This window comes from Eumetopias jubatus, unplaced genomic scaffold (genome assembly GCF_037043125.1).
Source record: "Eumetopias jubatus isolate StellerSeaLion01/CBP00866 unplaced genomic scaffold, mEumJub1_p1.0 scaffold_2, whole genome shotgun sequence".
Lineage (NCBI taxonomy): Eukaryota > Metazoa > Chordata > Mammalia > Carnivora > Otariidae > Eumetopias > Eumetopias jubatus.
In genome coordinates this window covers 113,591,752-113,612,878 of record NW_028274808.1, presented here as the reverse complement: position 1 = coordinate 113,612,878, position 21,127 = coordinate 113,591,752, and the positions used below count along the sequence as shown (strand labels likewise).

General features: G+C 41.6%; 1 protein-coding gene across 3 annotated transcripts; it reads right to left on the bottom strand.

The window, feature by feature from the left end:
• Nucleotides 1-645: 645 nt before the first annotated feature.
• On the bottom strand, nt 646-18,568 carry ETNPPL (ethanolamine-phosphate phospho-lyase). Of its 3 annotated transcripts, none has more exons than XM_088020063.1 (13): nt 18,513-18,568; nt 15,191-15,309; nt 14,752-14,923; nt 12,841-12,915; nt 10,057-10,147; nt 8,998-9,114; nt 6,576-6,658; nt 5,746-5,971; nt 4,681-4,835; nt 3,942-4,031; nt 3,381-3,511; nt 1,908-1,975; nt 646-774 (listed from the first exon to the last, which is right to left on the bottom strand). In XM_088020063.1, the coding sequence occupies exons 1-13, from the start codon at nt 18,566-18,568 to the stop codon at nt 646-648; spliced, it is 1,512 nt and encodes a 503-aa protein (XP_087876189.1). The 3 variants fall into 3 exon arrangements, with proteins under 3 accessions (XP_087876189.1, XP_027977119.2, XP_027977120.1); XM_028121318.2 differs by having other exon boundaries at nt 14,764-14,923; XM_028121319.2 differs by having other exon boundaries at nt 14,764-14,905.
• Between the last annotated feature and the right edge of the window lie 2,559 nt (nt 18,569-21,127).

Genomic DNA, 21,127 nt, shown 5'->3' with positions numbered 1-21,127 from the left:
GAGTTGACTTTTGTGCTCCTGGCTGCCGCCAGGCCCCCACCACGACTCCACAGGATCCTGACTAACCTGGTCCTCAGCCAGAGGTCTGATTTATCCACTTACTTCTTAACACTTGCTGTATGTGATTTTTTCCAAATGGCTTTGATTTTACCAGCCCTAATATTCTCTGCAAAAGAAGGGTACATTTTTCTAGTAAAAATGTTTTGGTTTACAACATCTTTTATTATAGCCCCCCAAATATATATAAATTAAAACAGTAAAGAATGATTCCTTAGTATTTTAAGACACTAAGTCTCCAGAATTAAGGAACCTATTGTGCTTTGCTCTCTCATTTCAAACATTAAAACACGTGAGGTAAAACTGCCAACTTCATTTTCAATTTGAAGCATAAATTTAGTAGAATAAATAAAGCACTTTCAGAAATCTCAAGTCAGGGATTAACAGGCTAGAGGCTGAACTAATCATCTTGACATGGTTTGATGATCACTTGGCTTATTCTTTTCACTCCCTTACCTTTTTATTAACACACCAAAATGGAATGCAAATTCTACCATTAGAGGGTATGATAGAGCTGCTAAGGGAAGAGACACTTCCAATGATTCTCTATAACCCTGGACATCTGTCCTGCTTTACAGTGTTAATCTCTCATGTCTTGAGCCTCTTACTGAGCAAGGAATGTTTATCTGTGCACAGTCCGTTCCTCTTTGGGCTGGGATTTTCCCTGGGGTCCGAGGTGCCGTCACCGAGCTGTTCTGAGTGTGCTTCGTTCGGCAACTGCAAGATAGACGCATAGACTGCAGCGGGCCAGGACCCCCCCCCCGCAACACCCCCCCCCCCAGCCTCCGCGGGGCTGACTCAGCGGGCCAGTGGGGCAGCTCAGCCCCACACAACACCACACTGCTGCGCCGTCCTCCCGAACCCTGGCTATTCTCTTCCATAGACATCTGAAATGTAACGTCAACATAAAATCCAGGACTCCCAGCCAAAATTTCAGGAACATGTGTACCAACTCCAATGTGCGATTTCCCATGAACTACCTTCTTCTGTAAGCTCCTTGTCAATGCGTGCTCAGTTCTCAGCTACGATTCTGTCCTGGACGTGATAAGCGAATCTCAAACTACAGATAAGAATTGATTTTTAGAATTGGTTTGTGTTCCACCAAGAGACAGAAGCAGTCCTGTTAGCAAACCATTTGCTCTCAAAGAGCCTAATGTTTTTGCACCAGGAAAAGGGCTTTGCTGACTGCTCCGTACGTGCAGGCGGGCTCGAGGCACTGAGTGTTCCTTTATGCATCGAAGTCATAAACAAATAGCAAATTATGCAACAAAGCCTCTTGAGTGTTCGCCTTTCTGTTTCCTGAGCCGGGGAGCGCTTTCTCACACCCTGGGCAGCTCGGGGAGAGAATGGAAAGGCCCTCTGCTGGAAGCACATCAAATGCAGAAACTAGGACACTCGGTGCCAGAGGGTTCCCAGGCCCCGGCCACCATCCGAGACCGAACCCGGGCCTTCTGGGGCCACACTGCTAAGGCTTCTGCTGATTTTAAAGAGTGATGTATGGGAATCCGAACCAGTGTCAGGTGGCCCTCAGACAGGAAGGAGCTGAGCACATTTGTTATCATTTCTCTCTATATTTTGCTGGTTTCCTTGGCAGGCCTGAGGGTTTTTTGGGGGAATATGGGAATGATCCTGTAAGAATGGCTCTTTGGCTTTATTTCTTTCAAACAGTATGACACTTGCTTTGAAATGTAATTGTGCACTCAAAATTGCCACAATAAGCCAACCCCAGCAAAGGTGGATTTTATTCTAAAGGTTATTGTACAACTTTTAAAAAATTTGCCTTCCTTTTAGTCAATTTTCCAAAGTTTTAAACTTTTCCCCTAAAAATAGAGTAACAGACTCTTTCTTACCTTTGCTCTGCATGGAGAATTCTCAGAGATCATACTCTCACTTTGGACTCCGATGGCTTCTTCTAAAACTACATCAAGGAAGATACAATGGAGAAGACAGAACAACATAAAAATCTTAAAAAAAAAAACCCTTCTGGTATCTTTAGAAATACCTTTAATGAAGAACTGAGGAGTAAATGTAATGTGTTTAAAACGTCCCTATTAGAATTGCTGCTTTTAAACTTTTATTGCCACATTTCATCATTATCATTTACAAGGGGTACTGAACCTGGGTTAGGTATGCCTCGTTCCCTTTGTTCAAAGGAAATTCTTCAGCCCACTGTTATTAATGCCCAAGTTCTGAGATGCCTTTGAAGCAATGGTGACAGACTTGCCCCATCCTATACTCTTCCTTCCACCTGGCCCTTCAGAGGACCAGAGGAAATGCAGGTGTATGAGGAATGCTTGCCAGGTGTGGGTGTGATCTTAATCCAAAAACAGTGACCGTACTACAGATAACTTGGGCTGACTCTCAAGTTTTCCAACACTGACAATCTATTTTGTATGCTATATCGATTCCTGGCTTATCAGCTTTACCCTAACCCCCAAAAGTCTGAGAAGGGAGCAAAGAAGTTGAATGTTAAAAATATGACTAAAGCAAAACCAAAAGTATTCTAACATTTGACAGTATGTTATGTTTTCCAACAGGGTTTTATGTCGCTAGTTTACTTTTTTTTAAGATTTTATTTATTTATTTGAGAGAGAGAGTGAGAGAGAGAGAGCACATGAAAGGGGGGAGGGTCAGAGGGAGAAGCAGAGCAGGGAGCCCCATGCGGGACTCGATCCTGGGACTCCAGGATCATGACCTGAGCCAAAGGCAGTCGCTCAACCAATTGAGCCACCCAGGCGCCCTTGCTAGTTTACTTTTTAAGCTCAATTTATGCTCATAATAAAAAACCAAATGAACCTAATGAACCTAATTATGTAATATAGGTAAGCAAAAGATAAATTCCTATGACAGGGATAGTTCTGAATGACAAACAAAAAGCCTCAAAAGTTAAATGTAATAAGTGAAATATACACACAAGTCAAACGATTCAGCATATAGCAAAGAATTGTTACCTGTATCCTGTAATTTTTATTAATAATGTTTCTCAAATTTCCCTGGTAGAATGCTAAAACCCTATACACTGCAGCATCTGTGGGGCACGGTGCAAGGCAGACATGCAGTTTTTTTTAAAAGTGAAAATAGGGAAAAAATAAGGCTGTGTCATGTCCTTAAAAACCCAGATCTGGAGTTGTGGGAGGGCAAACAGAAAATTTAGAGTTAACTAAGAGTCTACATAGTTATTACTTTTCAGCTTTTTCTAGTGCTACCTACAAAGTTACACATTCATTTCCAAACGCCTTCCATTCTGTCATGAAGAACAACGCGCACCATCATGTATGACCGGGTGTGAGAGGGGGAGGCATCTGAAATGTCTTTGAACAGACCTGTTAGAATCTCATCGAGTTTGTCCACCATAAACTTCGCATCTTCTTCCGTGAAGCACATAGGTGGTTTTATTTTAAGCACATTTCGATGAGGTCCGTCGGCACTCAGAAGGACTCGCTTTTCTTTCATCCTAATTTGGGCAGGAAATATGCGTGAGTACATACAACTGGTAACTAAGGTTATTTAAGAATGATGTGAAGAGGGGCGCCTCGGTGGCTCAGTCAGTTAGGCGTCTGCCTTCCACTCAGGTCATGCTCCCCGGGTCCTGGGGCACATTGGGCTCCCTGATCAGAGGGAAGTCTGCTTCTCCCTCTCCTTCTGCCCCTCCTCCTGCTTGTGCTCTCTTCTCTCTCAAATAAATAAATAAAATCTTAAAAAAAAAAAGAATGATGTGAACATAGAGCAGTTGAGTATTCTCATGCAAGCAGCCCACATTTATAAATTGCATGCATCTCCAACTTCCCTTATTTGGAGAGATGGGAGGAAATAAGAGAAGCTTTCAAGGGGGGGAGGGGCATGTTTCAAACCGGGACATCCGTCAGGTGTGGGGGTGCACTTACTTGTAGATGACATGTTGAGCTTCATCTGTGGCGGGGGTCCTCTTCTGACGGTCCTTCACCAAGTCAATTCCAATAAACAGGCCAATGCCTCTGAAGAAGATAAAGAAAGAAACTTGACAGATGCTCTATTAGAATCGCATTGTCATAAAATATTAACACTGTTCCCAAACTTCAGTTTAATTCGAAGCTGGATATGATTCCCCGTAGGCATAACTGTTATTGATTCTAACTAATCCAAGATATCAATCCAGTGTCACAGATCTTTCCAGTTTTTGAACCAAGTTGGTTTTGTCATCCAGTTCTTTTCTTTACTTAATTGTAAAAGAAAAAATCTTAAAAACAATCTTTTATGCTATTTAGTTTCTTAGGACATTAATGATGATGTTTAATGTTTACATATATCTATGAAAAACATCGAGTTTTCCAGGATGTCATTTTAGATAATTTTTAACAAATCATTTAGAGTTACTTTAAGTTCCTTCTTTTCCTCTTTCAGGAACTGAAATTATATTGGCTTTATTTTTTTTTAAGTATAAAATTGAGAAAGATATACACCCAAAAGTTAACAGTGGTGATATCAGGATTCTGGATTAAGAATGAGGTGGTTTTTTTTTTTTTATGTTTTTCAGTGCTTTCTAGATTTGGTTTTATGTAATTTATTTTAAGTTTATAAGATAAAATTCAAGCCATTTTCATTGGAAAAATGAATAAGCACATGACAAGTTCATGATAAACATACCTGATGTCTCCTATCAAAGTATGTTTAGCTTTCTGTTTATTGAGTAACTCAGTAAGATAATCCCCTACTCTAGTGGCATTTCCTTGAAGGTCTTCATTTTCAATTATATTCAGGACAGCCAAACCAACAGCAGAAGATACCGGATTTCCTCCATACTGCAGAAAAAAGATTGAAAAACCATAATAGTTGAGTTAGTGGTATTGTTTCATCCATGAGAAATTTGGCTCATACATACGCAGGTAGAGCTATAATTTCAATAAATTTTTCCCTTGTGCTGTAAACTTTTTAGATTTAGAATATAATGTGATTCTATTTGTTTACAACTGAGTAAAAATTCATCCCAAATTATATTCTCTATCCTGCCTAATTGGTATGGAGGACTATCAGGGAATTTGTTAGTTCATCCAAACAAAAACCAGACACTGCTTTGGGAACTAAGAATTTCAGAGTGTGGTTCAGTGAGGGGGATACGGGCTTCTGCCCCTGAACAGTTGTGTGAAAACAGCTAAGCAATGACATTTTCTCTGAATAATTTATGTCCTTAGATTCGAATCTTACTTTTAGTTGTCACAAGTCCTATTACACACACAGCATAAACTATAATAATTTTTCCAAGCTTAAAGTTCACGACTTATGGGGGTAAAACCAAGGAAAGAAAATTTCCCAAAGATAGAAAATTTAGTATCTCCTGTGACAGCCATATAACATTTATAGTTCTGTATCATCTAAACACTTTAGAAATGTTTGGGGAATTTAAATGTGATCTAAAATAAAGAAGATCATATCATCTGTGGATGAAACATCACAACCTCTAGAGTTAGCAAGGCAACCATTTATCACTGGAACAATTAGTCATTTCAGAAAGGGGAAAGATACACAAGAAAAAATACAAGGAGAATTATGCCAGATAGAATGAAATATGGTTAGATCCAAATTTGGCTAAAGTCCTGGGGTGGTTAGCTGGCGATACTGAACTTTATTCTTTATTCTTTACTACATTGGCAAGAAGTGTAAGAACACACAGTATTTTTCCCTCTAAGCATAAACCGGGAAGCCAACATTTACCGTATTGAAATATTCCATCCCAGAACTGCTGAAGGCTTCTGCGATTTCTTTGGTTGTTACCACACATGCCATTGGGTGGCCATTGCCCATTGGTTTTCCCATTGTGACAATGTCTGGAACAAAGTCTTCACCATGCATTTGGAAGCTCCAGAAATGTTTCCCAACTCGGCCAAAGCCCACCTGAACTTCATCAGCTATAAACACACCTCCTGCTCTGTGTACGTATCTGAAAAGCAAAAGGGAAGTCTAACGTCTTCAGGTCACTGAGAGTCCCCAAACCCACCCACAAAGATACAGATTATGGAGGACTTAAAAAAATGTTGTTAACTTGAGGTCTGGAATTGTTGTCAAAAACAGTTCTGTGCTCGAATCCCCAGTGACATCTACGTGATGTCACTGACTTTGAAATATAATCACATACTTTCCAGAGTAGACATAGTCTTATTATTCAGGTTTGTGCTGCTTCAAATAAGCTCTACTGTGGCATTTTAAGTGGGAAGAGAAAGACGTGAACAAGAAGTAGTGTTTAGCAGGGTTAATCTTCAAATGTTTACTTATTGGTAAGGCGTGGGCACCAGCCAGAGAGGATGTCAGGCTGGGAACTGGGGCAGAGCCCCGGAGGCCCCACCCCTCACTGGACCATGTGTAAACCCTTTATTTGCTGGATCTTGGGAAGGTGGAGGGGTTCTGGGGAGTCCTGGTGTGCAGGCATGCCGAAGTGGCTATTTACCAGCTAGTCTGGAAGTACTTCAACATTTTAACCAGTATGGCCTTGCAGAACTGTCACAGAGCCTTCAGTTTGACCCAGAGTGCCCAAGTCAAGTACATACTCTGCCACTTTCTGGAAGTAGCCTGCTGGAGGAATTATTTGTCCGCCACAACTCTGCATGGATTCAGCAATAAAGGCAGCAATCTATACAAGAGAAGATGGGGTCAAAGTCCATTAGGTCCCCCTTGAGCCCCCTAAAAAAGAGGACTTCTTACAGAGCAGGTTATTTTTAAAATGGTTGGGAATGGGCCTGTGGCAAGTGGCAAGTAGGCCACTTGATGACAAAGAAGAGAAGAGATGTCCATGCTGGAAAAGCAACTGATCTGAAATTCATCCGTTTCTGAAATTCTAGAGTACCGGTGACACTACCATGAGAAATGGAAGAGAGAGCAACCTCCGGTTCTCCATTATTAATTCAAATGCAGTGTTTTCATTAGGATCAACTGAGCAAGAATGATGATCGGTCTTTGACATCAACTTCTAAAAAAATTACCCAGGTTCTAACCCCATTACTGAGGTGCCCATTTCCCCAGCGGGGTGATGAGGACTGCCTGCGCCTGGAATTTGCTCTCGAGAAAGGGGAGGTTGACTGGTGGCCACACAGGTTAGTTACTGTGCTGTATTTCTAGTTCTTACCCTGAATCGGACTTAACGGAATCAGGCAATTCACAAGAGGAATTGCAGAGGGAATGCTCTAGAGGGGAAGAAAGGAGGAGTAGAAGATAGGTAACACTAAATCAAGAAGAGAAAGCATAGACAAGATGAGATATGGAGTCAAGAGAACCGAGGTTTCCGTCCAGACTACATCTCAGGAACTATATTACCTTGGCTTAAGTTCTTCACTTTTAAATATTTCATTTATTAGCTATAAAATGAAGCCACTGGACCTAAGCGATTGCTTCTCTAAAATCCCCTGACTTTTCAAGCACATCTAATATTCTGAAGCATCCATCTTATATTTGCTCATTACTTTCAGCATTGTTAACAGGACAGCATCGGGTCCGTAACTACTCGATGCTAATGTTCTCAAAAAGCTATCTGAACACTTTTGGCAGCAAGAAGACCATGTGATCTTGGTAATGTAAACTTTTTTTTTTTTTAAGATTTTATTTATTTGACAGAGACAGAGACAGCGAGAGAGGGAACACAAGCAGCGGGAGTGGGAGAGGGAGAAGTAGGCTTCCCCCTGAGGAAGAAGCCCGATGTGGGACTCGATCCCAGGACCCTGGGATCATGACCTGAGCCGAAGGCAGACGCTTAATGACTTGAGCCACCCAGGCGCTCGGTAATGTAAACTTTTTTCTGGAAGCACTCTTTACAGTTTGTGTAAGGAGGGATGGGCTACCCTTGAAGAAGAAAAGCATATGAAGTTCCCCAGAACAGGTAGCTCTTAGGGCTAGTTGCACAGATGTGACATCTGAAGATACGAAAAATGAATGGGATGGGAAGAAAACAGTTAAGAAATGCAAATGACTCTCCAATCACTAAGATAAAAGTATTTGCACTGGAAAAAGGAAAGGCTTCATTTTTATCTCAATTAAGATTTTTTGGGGGGTGCCTGGGTGGTTAAGTGTCTGCCTTCAGCTCAGGTCATGGTCCCAGGGTCCTGGGATTGAGCCCCACATCGGGCTCCTGGGTCGGCGGGGAGCCTGCTTCTCCCTCTCCCTCTGCCCCTGCTCATGAGCTCTCTCTCTCTCTCTCTCTCTCTGTATCTCTGTGTCTCAAATGAATAAATAAAATCTTTAAAAAAAGTTTAAGTTTTTTTTTATTTTATTGCCCTGTTGATGCTATAAGCCAGTTTAAAGGCAAAGCATGTGTCAAATCACTTTAAAACTCCACATAAATAACCCCCAAACGGGCTGAAAATTTATGTTAGGCTGAAGAGAGTAGGGTGAAGACCGAGAAAATGGAAACTCTTTTTTCTTACTCTGGAAGATTCTGGTTCTGTCTTCGAAGCCCAGGCTCAGGTTGGAGAAACATCTGCCTTGGCTAACCCAAGCTCTGCAGCTTCGGGAAAGTTGTACCAGTCTGAGGGAAGCAGCATGGCTTCCTGGGCCCGGGAACCTGCACTGGTTCAGAGGTCCCAGGGCCACTGTGCCTCTTCCCTTCCCTTCCTCATATATCAGCCCACCCCCCCCAATGCTACTTTCATTTGGAAGAGTCTGTCCATGGGCCTTTCCTAATCCCCCCTCCCCTCTCCCCCTTTGGGCCAGAGTCTGCAACCCACTGGGAAAGTGAGAAATTAGGCCACCAGTTCTGGAACAGGCATAGTGATTGCATTTCCAGAATAAATAAAAACAGATAGTCTTAGAGGCATGATCATAATAATGCACTTTTTGAGATATGAATCGAGTGAAAAGCAAGCAGAGAAAAACAGAAAGGGGATGGAGATCTAATCCTTTTCCACCTCTCCAATGTGTCACAGTGATTTCGATCCACTTTATAAAAGACGTTATGCTGCTTCCAAAGCTGTAAATACACACCTTCCTTCCACTGTTATGAGCCTCTTCAATAATTTCCTTTACTTCCTCTGCATAAGCGCTGGCTGGGTCTGCATGATCTTCTCTGTATTTGCCTCTGTAAGTATCTGGAGTTGGTGCCTGGAAACAACCAAGCGGTAGAGTTTCTCAAGATTTACCTCTCAGACAAATGAACTTAAAAAAAAAAAAAAAGAAAGAAAGAAAGAAAGAAAAGGCATTTCCCCACAAGAGCATGTTGGAAAGGTGACCATGTCGGTTTAAGTGACTTAGGTTCTTTTGTTCTTTTTCCTTAACGTTTCTCAATTCTGTGAAAACTAAGATCTTTGCATTTGTGAACAGGAGCTTGGATTCGCTCCTAGACCTTTATAAGTCAAGACTACATCCCTATTTGAATCAAGAGCAAATTCAAATGACAAATGTGGTTATTGTATTTGAAAATTTCAATGGATGAAAATTGTATTAACTATTCTATACTGAAAATAAACCAACACTTACCAACTATATAGCAAATTGTAATCATTCCAAATACTAGAATGCCTTAGCACGGATATGAGGTCTTACCATTTTGAAAGAAGGAGTTGACGATTCACTTAAGAAAGTCTACTGATCCTTAATTAAACCAAAGGAGTTTTAATATTTCAACAACTTGATTGGTTTCTTTATCTTCTTTACTATTTATTTTACTTCATAACTCTACATAATACTTTAGCATAGAACAGTGTAATTTTAAGACATTCATACACACTAGATTCAACTCCAAATTGAAGCCGGCATCAGTAGATAGGAAAAGTAATTAAAGATCAAAAGGCAAGAAAAACAAAATGATAGCTGTGAATAATAGCCTTCACTACCACCATACTAATTTGCTACTTGTGATACTCATCAATGGATTTTAAGCCACATCCTGTCATTAACTAGCTTTTTGACTTTAGTAAGTCAGGTAACTGCTCTAGATTTTAGTTTCTTTTTCGTAGTTTCATTTTGATCAAAGGATTGGACTGGATTATCATTAGGCATTCTTCCAGTAGCAGCTTTCTGATTCTTGGACTCTAAGATACTTACCACATGCACAAATGCTTTCTTGACATCTTTGCCCTTTCGGAATTTATATGGACTGATCTCAATTAAAGATGATAGGTGACCATGATAAGCACTGGAAAGAAAAAGAACAGGAACCAAAATCACTCAGAGAAGGAAGTTTTTGTAGTATGTGAAAAACAGTAGTGTACACCATCTAGGAGAATCTTAACCTTAATGCCAGACTTAACTATACAAGATCTAATTCTTCATGGCAAGACTGGCCATTTAATTTGTCCAGTTCTCCTTATTCATGTGATAAAACACATAGGAAACCAAATATGGATCCTCACAGACAATTTTTTTAAGCAGGAAAAGAAAACTTAATTTCTTAGGATGATATTAGATGTGCTAAATTAGATTGTCTAAATGCAAAAATTATTTTCTATAGCTTTATGGAAAACTTGCTAACTAAGTATTCTTTAAATGTATTTGACAGTTACATTCTAGTGAATTTTAAAACAACTTATATCACAGAATGGGCTGCGTTTCTGTCTGGAACGGTTTCTATGGGATGTCAGATTGCATATGCTGGGCAAATACAAGTTAGTAAGAGCAGGATGTCTCCTCAGGAAGAACTAAGATTGAGAGATGACCAAGTGGCTATGAGATTCTTTTCGCTTGCTTAAAATACAGGTGGCTATAATATTCCCTTTTCTGTTTCTTGCCCAGAGGCATAAGTGGGAGATCTGGAAAAGAAATTTTAAAAAGCCCATGAATAGATAAAACAAAGAGAGAGGACTTCCCTTAGCAAGATTAAAGATGCTACAGCACCACAGTAAGTATCAGAATGGTATGTATGTATCAGTAAGTATGTATCAGCATGAGAACAAAGAGAAGACTTAGACAGAAGGCCAGCTCAGGGACACCTCCACACATAAATTTAACACAGTGGACACCAGGTGGATTTCATATGAGGTAGTAGAAGAAGATAGAGAAAACATCTTTGTGATCTGGGGGGTGTGGTGGGTGTAGGAGGAGAGATATTAACAAAACTTAGATCACATAAACCATATGATGAAAATTTTATTTATTTGATTTGATGAAAATTAAAGATTTTGGTTGAAGGATACCATGGACAAAGCTAAAAGATAGATGATAGTGTGGGAAAAGATATTTAAAATGTTTCAAACTACAAAAGATGAATGCTCACAATGGTGGTTCTCAACTCCGCCTGCACAGTAGAATCACTTGGGAAACTTAAAAATATATACTGTTTCTGGGGATCTTCCACTGATTTTGTTTTCTCTCTCTCTCTCTCTCTTTTTTTTTAAGATTTCATTTATTTATTTGACACACAGAGAGACACAGCGAGAGAGGGAACACAAGCAGGGGGAATGGGAGAGGGAGAAGCAGGCTTCCCGCCGAGCAGGGAGCCCGATGTGGGGCTCGATCCCAGGACCCTGGGATCATGACCGGAGCCGAAGGCAGATGCTTAACCACTGAGCCACCCAGGCGCCCCCACCACTGATTTTCTTTAATTGGTCTGGGGTGGGGCCTGGGCATTGGCATTTAAATAAATTTTTCCCAGATAATTTTAAGGCACAGTCAATGTTGAGATCTTCTGATCTAGACTATATAAGCAAACACAAACCAACAAGAAACAGATGGGAATCCCAATAGAAAAATGGGCAAGGAATACACATTCTGCTCCTGGGAACCTAGGAATATGTTACATGGCAAAGGAGCCCTTGCAGGTGTGATTAAATTAAGAATCTTGAGATGGAAAGATAATCCTGGGGGGGGTCCAGCGGAATCACAAGAGTCTTTACAAGTGAAAGAAGGAGGCAGGAGGATGGTGGTCAGAGGCAGGGGAATCGAGGTGAGGATGGGGGCCATGGCAGAACGGCTGCTTTGAAGATGAAGGGGGGACCCTGAGCAAGGAACGCAGGCAGCCTCTACAAGCTGGGCAAAGCAAGCAAACAGAAGAAGCCTCCAGAAGGAGCACAGTCCTGTTGATACCTTGATTTTGGCCCAGTGAAGACCCATTTGGATTTCTGACCTACAGAACTGTGAGGAAATAAATTTGCGTTGCTTAAGCCACTACGTTTGTGGTCATTAAGCCACTACGTTTGTGGTCATTTGTTATAGCAGCAATAGAAAATGAAGAGATGATCTGACACATAAAACAAGAGAAGCCTATAAAAGGGCAAGAAATGAGGTATGCGTTCAATTTAATCCTCTGTGACTGAGATGAGTGGGGTGCAAAGGTAGAAAAAAAATTAAAAGAAAAGATCTTAATAAAGACGAGGGTTGTCAGCTTTCTTGTCTAAAATGTACTAAATTCATGTTAAGGAGATGAGACTAAATGATGGCTGGTAATAGTCTCAAACTAACAAGAAAGTACGATCTTTTACTTGGGTTTCTTATTTTTTTTTTAATTTGCTCTAAATTATTATCTTTTAAAATGATTACAGTGGGTAGTCACAATAGTGACGTGAACGTAGAGAGTTTAAAGAAATCAATTATATTTTTATTTTGGAAAATACTGAGTTACTCATTAGAGTGGCTCAATAAATAATGATTCAGGCAAAGCCCATGAGGCCATGACAGAGCATCCAAGAGAGCCTCCCCCATTTGCAGGAACTTGGACGGAATTAAGTATCCTTCAGGCCTCAGCTGGCCTTGATACCTTACTACATAATAAAATCATCGTGCCATATATCCGCCCTCCTCCCCGTGTGCTTGTAATATTAGTACGGACAGGATCAACACCATTTTGTCTCTTGAAAGAGCTTCTTGCTTAGAAGTCTTGCGTCCCAAACTTACTGGTCAAGGGTAATCACGTCTTGGTGGCCTCTGAATTGCCGAGCCAAACGTAAGGCTAAGTCGTTGGCTTCAGATCTATTAAGAGATCACAGAAAGAGGGGTCAAGGTGACATAAGCTCTTTTTAAAATATTTCAAATGTTAATTACAAAAGTTGTAAGATCCCGTTTTTCCAGAAATGTATGGGGGAAATAAGTGCAAGTCCTCTCTTTCCCCTTTAGTCTGCGCCCCCCCCCCCCCGGCCGGCAATCTCACTTCATCCTTCTCATACAAGTTCCCCAGATGTCTTCAATAAAGAATGAGACACACGGAAGAAACCCAATGCAAAGGATACGCTGCTTATTTCAAACTTCCGCCCAATTCAGTTACAGGAGTAGGTGACTAACTTGGAGGATGTTAGGAAGCCCACATGAAGCCAGATCTCAAAGGGAGGAAGGGGAGCATGAGAGCCCGTCAACTTGACCACTAAACTATGTTGTCCTGACCCAATATTTGATCAGCTCCTTACCGACAAAATAAAGATTATAATTTTTCTATCTGGCTTAGATAGTCTATATATACAACTCAGACACAGAAGAAGAAAATAATCATTTGTGGGATGTTTACTATCTGCCAGACATCATGCTGAGGGTTTTGCTTGCATTTATTCTCGTAACTCCTTTGCAAGGCAAGGGTTGCCATCTCCTTTATATGGATGAAGAAAGAACCTCAGAGAGGTTAAGGAGGCAGAATAAGTTCACGCAGCTAATAAGAGGTAGAGCCAGCATTCAGACTGAAGTCTATTTAACTTCAAGATTACTCATTGTCCTAACCCAGGCTCTATCACCTTCAGTCTCTGGTGACAGTGCTCCTTGGGGCAATCCCTCTTTGACAGTATAGGATTCTTTAGAAGTGAAAGTCAAATATTATGGCATTTATTTATTGAAGGCAAAAATGCTTTATAACAATAAGTTAGATCCTAAAATACCTTAATTCTTTACAAAGAAAAAGGGACGATCTTCTCCTTATAAATTTGGTTTTAAAATCTCATTGCAAAGATGAAAGTGAATCACAGAATCATATAATCGAACATTTACAGAATTTCTAATAGTTTTAATACATTTATACATATACCTAATTTTAAAAAATATGAGTGTACACCATGTGCACAGCTTTCCTCCCAATATAACGTTGCATTGCAAGCTTTTCATGTCATTAGATGTGTATGTCCAAAAACGTATTTTTAATGTCTGCATAATATTCCACAGAATGGATATATATAACTTGAATTTACAGAATTTAAAAGTTGGGACATATCTATTCTTTTGAATTTACTCCTTCCTATTTGTATTTGTGTTGAGGAAATTGCCTAAGAAACAAGTCAATCAAAAGTCTTACAAAAGTTATAGCTTGTTTAGTAGAATTCTTCCTTTGCTAAAACCCCTCATTCATGCCTTAAAGGAACTACGTAGGCCCATTGACTCTTTAGCTACTTACTCTACTTCCTGAGGAGGTGAGGGCTATTTGACGGGTTAGGTTTTCTCACATGAACCCCAGGCTTGGATGTTTTTGCCATGGTTATGACCCAAGTATCTAACCTGCAGGGATACTAAAGCATGCTAGGTAAGCTTTCCCCATCTTTCACCAAGGAAGCCATGGTAATAAGAAGTTGAGTTGCATGCACATGTTAATCATCAGTGGCTGGGTCAAAACCTCTAGAAAACGCTGTTGGGTATCCTATCGACCACAAGCTCATGAAGTAAAGCTGAAGAACCAGAACCATCAAGGTCCCATCGTGTGGTCACTTAGTACATGACAAGAATCTCAGGAAACCTTAGATGTCTGGGCTCCCCCAGGAATCAAGAAGAAAGGTGTGCGTGAGAGAGTAAAAAAAAAAAAAAAAAGATTGGTGGGAATGGGGGTGGGTGGGAAACCTGGAAACATACCCTGAATTTGTAAAATAGCAAACAGAGAGTTTCTCCGGCAGGGTTGCTGCAAGGCGCCTGGCATACTCCACAATATTGTCGTGGAGGAATCGAGAATTTGTGTTTAGCAGTTCCATCTGTTCCAGGGCAGCCTTGACCACGTCTGGGTGACAGTGTCCCACTAAAATTCAGAAGACAAAAACCCCAAAAAGGAATTACAATTCTAAATTCCCGGAGTGATGGGGATTCTGAAGCAAGGGAAAAAAAAAAAAGGCTGAGCTTCTTTCTCTCCCACACTGCGCTGTAACTTTGCCGGGCTTAGGACTACTGGCCCCATCCAGCCAAGGAACAGCAGCTACTGCACCTCCTGGGGCAAATATCAGTGGTGCCGTGTCTGCCCTACTCCACAAATGTACCCTTCCCAGCACTACAGAGACAGGACATTTACCGTGGGCAACGTTGTTGATGCAGTCGAGGTACTGTTCACCTGTCTCGTCAAACATGTACTGCCGCTGGGCTCGCACTATTTTGATGGGATCCGCAGCAAAGAAAACTTTGCATGAGGGTCTAGAAATAATGAAAGGAAACACTTTGGTCTGGAAGGACTGCTCAGTGTTTTTCCTTCTCAACGAGGGTCATGATCAGTGGAAAATTACAGTTACATAAAGGAAAGGGAAAACACAACCTGGGTGACATACGTTATTTTTTTTTTAATTTCATATTAGCCCGGAACCTTTTACCTTAACCCCCCCCATTGGTGACACTCCTCACATTTCATATGTTTGTTATATTAAATTTGCCATGATTTGACAACTCTGTTTAGAGGCACATGGATCAACTCTGAAAACTCTAATTACACAAACCAATAACTAATTTTCTTCTGGGAAGTTTTGTTCTACCAGAAAACAAAACAAACTTTTTTTTTTTCGAGGTATACTATGTGTCAGGAACTGACAAATATTACAAAATCATTTCATTTAATCCTCCCAATAATCTTATGAAATAGGGGTTATTATCATTCTCATTTGTATAGGTGAGGAAACTGAGACACAGAAAAATCAAGAAACTTGTTCAAGATTACACAGCCAGTAAATGAAAAAAACCAGAATTTGAAAATAGACTATCCTAGGGGCGCCTGGGTGGCTCAGTCATTAGGCGTCTGCCTTCGGCTCAGGTCATGATCCCAGAGTCCTGGGATCGAACCCCGCATCGAGCCCCGCATCGGGCTCCCTGCTCCGCGGGAAGCCTGCTTCTCCCTCTCCCACTCCCCTGCTTCTGTTCCCTCTCTCGCTGTGTCTCTCTCTGTCAAATAAATAAAATCCTTAAAAAAAAAAAAGAAAATAGACTATCCTATACCACAGCCCAAGACAGTGCTTGCTTGCTTTCTCTCTCTCCTTCTAATCTAATTGATAAAGAAATGAATAGCACTGAAAGCTAAATACAAATAAACTGGTAATAAATACTACAAAAGATTTTATAGGAGACCATTTTCAAGTCTTTTGAGTGGTATTTGTCCTGTATCAAATGGATTTTCCATTCTTAAATAATGAAATCCAATTATTCTTCTAACCTCTTAATCCATTATTTTGAACATAATAAAAAGTCATCCATATTTTTGGTTATTTGGATGAATGTCTGGAATATAAATTTTAGCAACATAGAAACATCACAAAGTTTTCTGATGTTGGTCCTATGGACACGTAGAAACTAAAATGGAATATATTATTATTATTATTTAAAGATTTTATTTATTTGTTAGAGAGAGAGAGAGCACAAGTAGGGGGGAGCGCCAGGCAGAGGGAGAAGCCGGCTCCCCACTGAGCAAGGAGCCTAATGCGGGGCTCGATCCCAGGACCCTGGGATCATGACCTGAGCGGAAGGCAGATGCTTAACCCACTGAGCCACCTAGGCATCCCTGGAATATATTATTTTTATTCTGGTGATTTTGCATGCACACACACAAAAAAATGTCACATGCATTGGAGTTATTTTGGAGGGTAACTGGATGCTTGTATATTAAATTGATAAGCAACTGTTTAGAAAGTATTTTAATTATTGTGTATATGTAATCTTAATTTAAAATTGCCTCAGATTAAGCATCATCAGTTAAAATCAAAACAATATTTAATGAGAATTTATTGGTTCAATCCCAGCTGTTAGTTTATACCGCTGAGTTAAAAGCCAAAGAAAACCTTTGTCATGAATGTGGGCTGTTAACTGCAGACTTCACCTTCCCTTGCTAAGGGTACTTTCCACCTCGCCACTCAGACTTCAGGTAAAATTCTTTCAGGCTGTCCATGGCTACATTCCTCCTTTCACAGAATTTCTTCAGTTCACGTTAGAAGTCACTGGGTTTGCACTGGAATCTAACTACGTGGGATTGAAAACTAACAGAAAGGAGTGGTGATTAGAAAAGGACAAGGGGGTGACTGGGTAATGAGGGAAGGATCAGATCATTTTGGCTTTCCCTACGCAGGAATGAGAAAGTTCCAACCGGTCTCCTAAAAGCCCATCTAGAAACCTCCCCGGTTGAGACCAGGAGATGAGTAGGAGGAGCCGCCCAGCATTTCTCAGGAGAGGATACCAGTTATTTTCTTTTTTATGCCCCCCAGTCCTCTCTCTGTTCACCAGCGACACTGCTTGTTAATTAAGTGTGACTATTGCAGGCCTTTGCCAGTGGCCACAATCATCATTGATACTTACATGTGCCTTTTTAAAAACCAGATCCCGCTTACTAATCTCACTTGCTCGCTCCCGTGAAGCAGAAAACTATTCCTACTTCCACAGAAGAGGAAATTAAAGTAATTTGACAGAGGTCACACCGGTAACGAGATACCGTACTAGGACCAGAGCCCAGCTCAGACTTAACGTTCAGTTCTGTACGCTTACCAGTATTTCACCCAGTCGTTTATAACACGGGCAAAACAAAAGTAGACAGGAGAGAACACTGCACTTTTTAATTGTAATGAGGGCACAGCTTGGGAGACCAAGGTGGGTAAGTGGCATTTTACCCTTAAGAAAGTGGTGGGTTTTTGTTTTTTTTTTTTAAGATTTTATTTATTTGACACAGAGAGAGAGCAAGAGAGAGAGAGAAAGAGCACAAACAGGGAGAGTGGCAGGCAGAGGCAGAGGGAGAAGCAGGCTCCCCGCTGAGCCGGGAGGCCCATGCGATGCGGGCTGGGATCATGACTGCGCTGAAGGCGGACATCCAACACACTGAGCCACCCAGGCGCCCCAAGAAAGTGGTTTTAAGGATTTTCTTTTTTTCTTTTTTTTTAACTGCCTGGATTAACCCTTTATCTAACCAAGCATGCAAGAAGAAAAAGTTCACTTTAAGCAAAAGCTGTCAGAATTAGTTCGTTTTCATAGCCATTGTCAAAAATATTTTTGAGTTCATAGTTTGGAGAAACGTTCGAGTTGGTGGCATTCGGCGGAGAGCTACCCATCTTCCCTCGCAGCGCCCGTCCCTGGACTGGAGTTCCCCTCCTGGGGCGATTAACCCTCGTGGGTCAGCTCTTCTCGCCGCCCGCAGCCCCCACTGGACGGCGGGCGGCGGAGCGCCAGGACAGCGCGGGCGGAGGCGCCGCGGGCGGGCGGCGGCGCGCGTGCGCAGGTGCGGCGCGGGTGGGCGGTGGCGTCTCGCACGCGCCCCGCCGGCCACAGCCCCGGCGCGTTCCCGCTCGCCGGCCACCTGCCCCGCTTCAGCTCCCCGCCCCCTGCGCTAGTTATTGCCCCCTCTGCGCCTTTCCTGGCGGCTTCGGAGCCCTCACCCGATGTGCTTGCTCCTCAGCGCCAGGGTGTCCGGCTTGCTGTACAGCTCGCACATGGCGGCGCGGCTGCCGGGCGCTCCCCGGGGCTCCCTCTCGCGTGTGCGCGCCTGCCTCGCGAGCCCGCGGGCTGCCTCCGCCGTGCTCCCTCGTGGGGTCCCCTTGCCCTGGGCGTTGGAAGTCACCGGTGGCATCAACTAGCTGGGGTCATCCCCTTTTAAGTCTTGCCCTGCCTTTGCCCTTCGCCAAGCCCCACCCTCCCGTTCCCGTCCTCCGCCGGGCGCCTGCTTTGGCAAGTCGCCGGACTGGCCACTCGTTCGCCACCACCCTTGTCCTTGGTCTAACTGGCTCCCGTTCCTGCCCTGCCCTTCCCATTTCCCCTCCTAATCCTTGCTACTTCTCCGGACTCGCCTTTTATTTCCCTAACGTGGCCTTGCCTTTCTTTCTCTTCTGCCCACGAATTCCTTCCTTCCCCCTTTCTTTCTCGTTTCTTTTTGGTGTATCCCATTATGTTCTTGTAAACGTTCAGAGATGGGCGCTCTCTGGAGATACCCAGACTCTACAGTTTTCTCCTTTCTCACACTGAGCATATTTCAATACCATAACCTGTAACTCAACAAAAGTAATGGCCCTAATGATAAGTAACAGGGGACTGAGTCTGGTACTTGCTGGGAGTGATAATGTATACAGTGTTTCAAAGATCCACTTTAACAGTACTTACACTTCTAATTTCTCTACTTTAGAGATGATAAAACATACCTTACCTGGTTCAGTCCTTGAAACAACCCTGAGAGATGATCAGATTTATCATGCCATTAACAAACGGGGAAAGTGAGGTTATTCCCTGTCCCATGATTACATGTCTACCTGGTGGTGCCCTTGGAACTCATTCCTAGGTTTCTTGACTTCCTTTGGGATGATCTTCACACACTGATTAAAGTGGAAGTTCAATATCTGGACAAAGTTAACCCTAATTAACTATAACATTAAGCATGTTATTTTAAGAACTAGACATCCTCTGACTGAACTCCCCTGTTCCATAGATAAGAACAGTGAGGCACAGGAAAGGTAGTCTTATTCAAGGTCATGCAACAACTTAGCCATAGAGTTTAAATTAGATCATTTCATTCATTCTGTGTTTTGAAAGGCAGCAAAGAAAGCTTAATTTACTTATAACAACACACTTGAAAACTGCAGACTATCTTTCTCCTGAATGAAGTTATTAATTTACATTAATGCACTGCAGAAGCAGTATTACTGCATTGCCTAAGATAAGTTGAGAAACCGAGTCCTATGAGGAACAGTGTGGTAAGAATTCTAGGTGTTATGAATGAAGGGCAGAAGGCGCTTGGAAACTTACAAGAAATCCCGATCATTAATCTTGGTCTAGTTCCATACTTGAAAGATGATGCCAAATGTACATTTATTCTCAAAACACCTAAACCTGGTGAAGTCACAGATAAGTCATGCTTTTTCTATAAACCTTCATGGTTTCTTGTTATTCCCAGTGCTTTAAAATATGTTCTGTAAATATTGCTGGACCAAGAGTCTTAGGGCCTAGATCTGGTTCTTCCATAAATTAGTTGGGCTTCTTGACCTTTTGGAGGCCAAATTTCTTTATACTAAAAACAAAACAAAACAAAACAAAACAAAAAAACCCCAAAAAACTCTCTTTGACTCAAAGCATTATAAGGAGGGCTTAAAAGAGATCATGATTGTAGAATGTGTGGCAGGATCATTGTTAGGATCTCGATGCTCCTACCTTTTTTTTTTTTTTAAATACCTGATCTCTCAGCAGTTGACCACTCCTTTCTCCTTAAAGCACTTACTCTTCTGATTTCTTGGCACCACCGCACTTCCCTGATTTTCTTCTTCTGTCACTTAACATGAAATGTTGGTATCTCTGAGGGTAAGGTCTTAGGCCCTTTCTTTTCTCTGTGCTCTTTCCCAAGGTAATCCACCATGATTCCTATGGATTGAGGACCCATCAAGGTGCCAAATTTACCTCTCCACCCAGATCTTCTCAGTCCCAGACTCTCATATCTACTTCTTTTTTTGACTTCTCTACTTAGATGCTTCACAGATATCTCCGACTGAACGAATCCAAAATGAAAGCTTTGATCCCCACCCCCAAAATGACTGCCTCCGATAGGGCCCCCCAAACCAGGCATTTATGGACTCATTCAAAATATATCAAGTGCTCACTGTATGTCCCTGAATGTTTCAGTTGCAGGAGATAACAGTGAACTAGACTGAATGGATGCACCCTCGGTGGCTCATACTAGGTATGCACTGTCCAGCATATGGCCACTAGCCACGGGTGATTCTTAAGGACTTAAAATGTGGTAATCTGAATTGAGATGTGTTCTCAGTGTAAAATAAACACTGTATTTTGATGACTTAATACAAAAAAAAACACCTGTAAAATTTCTCATTAGGTGTTATACTGGTTCCTTGTTGGAAAAAATATTCTAGATATATTGAATCAAGCAAAATATATCATTAATATTAATTTCACCTTTTTTTAATGTAATTACTAGCAAATTTAAAATTACATCTGTGGCTTGCATTACTTTTCTTTTTTTAAAGATTTTATTTATTTGACAGAGAGAGACACG

What these genes read in the sequence shown, in the direction of transcription:
- ETNPPL (XM_088020063.1), bottom strand. Translation starts at nt 18,568, where the DNA reads ATGTGCGAGCTGTACAGCAAGCCGGACACCCTGGCGCTGAGGAGCAAG. An exon ending in AGAAAGCATTTGTGCATGTG is followed by an intron (nt 9,115 to 10,056) that starts GTAAGTATCTTA and finishes GGTTGTTTCCAG; the next exon opens with GCACCAACTCCAGATACTTA. An exon ending in ACTCGATGAGATTCTAACAG is followed by an intron (nt 1,976 to 3,380) that starts GTCTGTTCAAAG and finishes TCCTTGATGTAG; the next exon opens with TTTTAGAAGAAGCCATCGGA.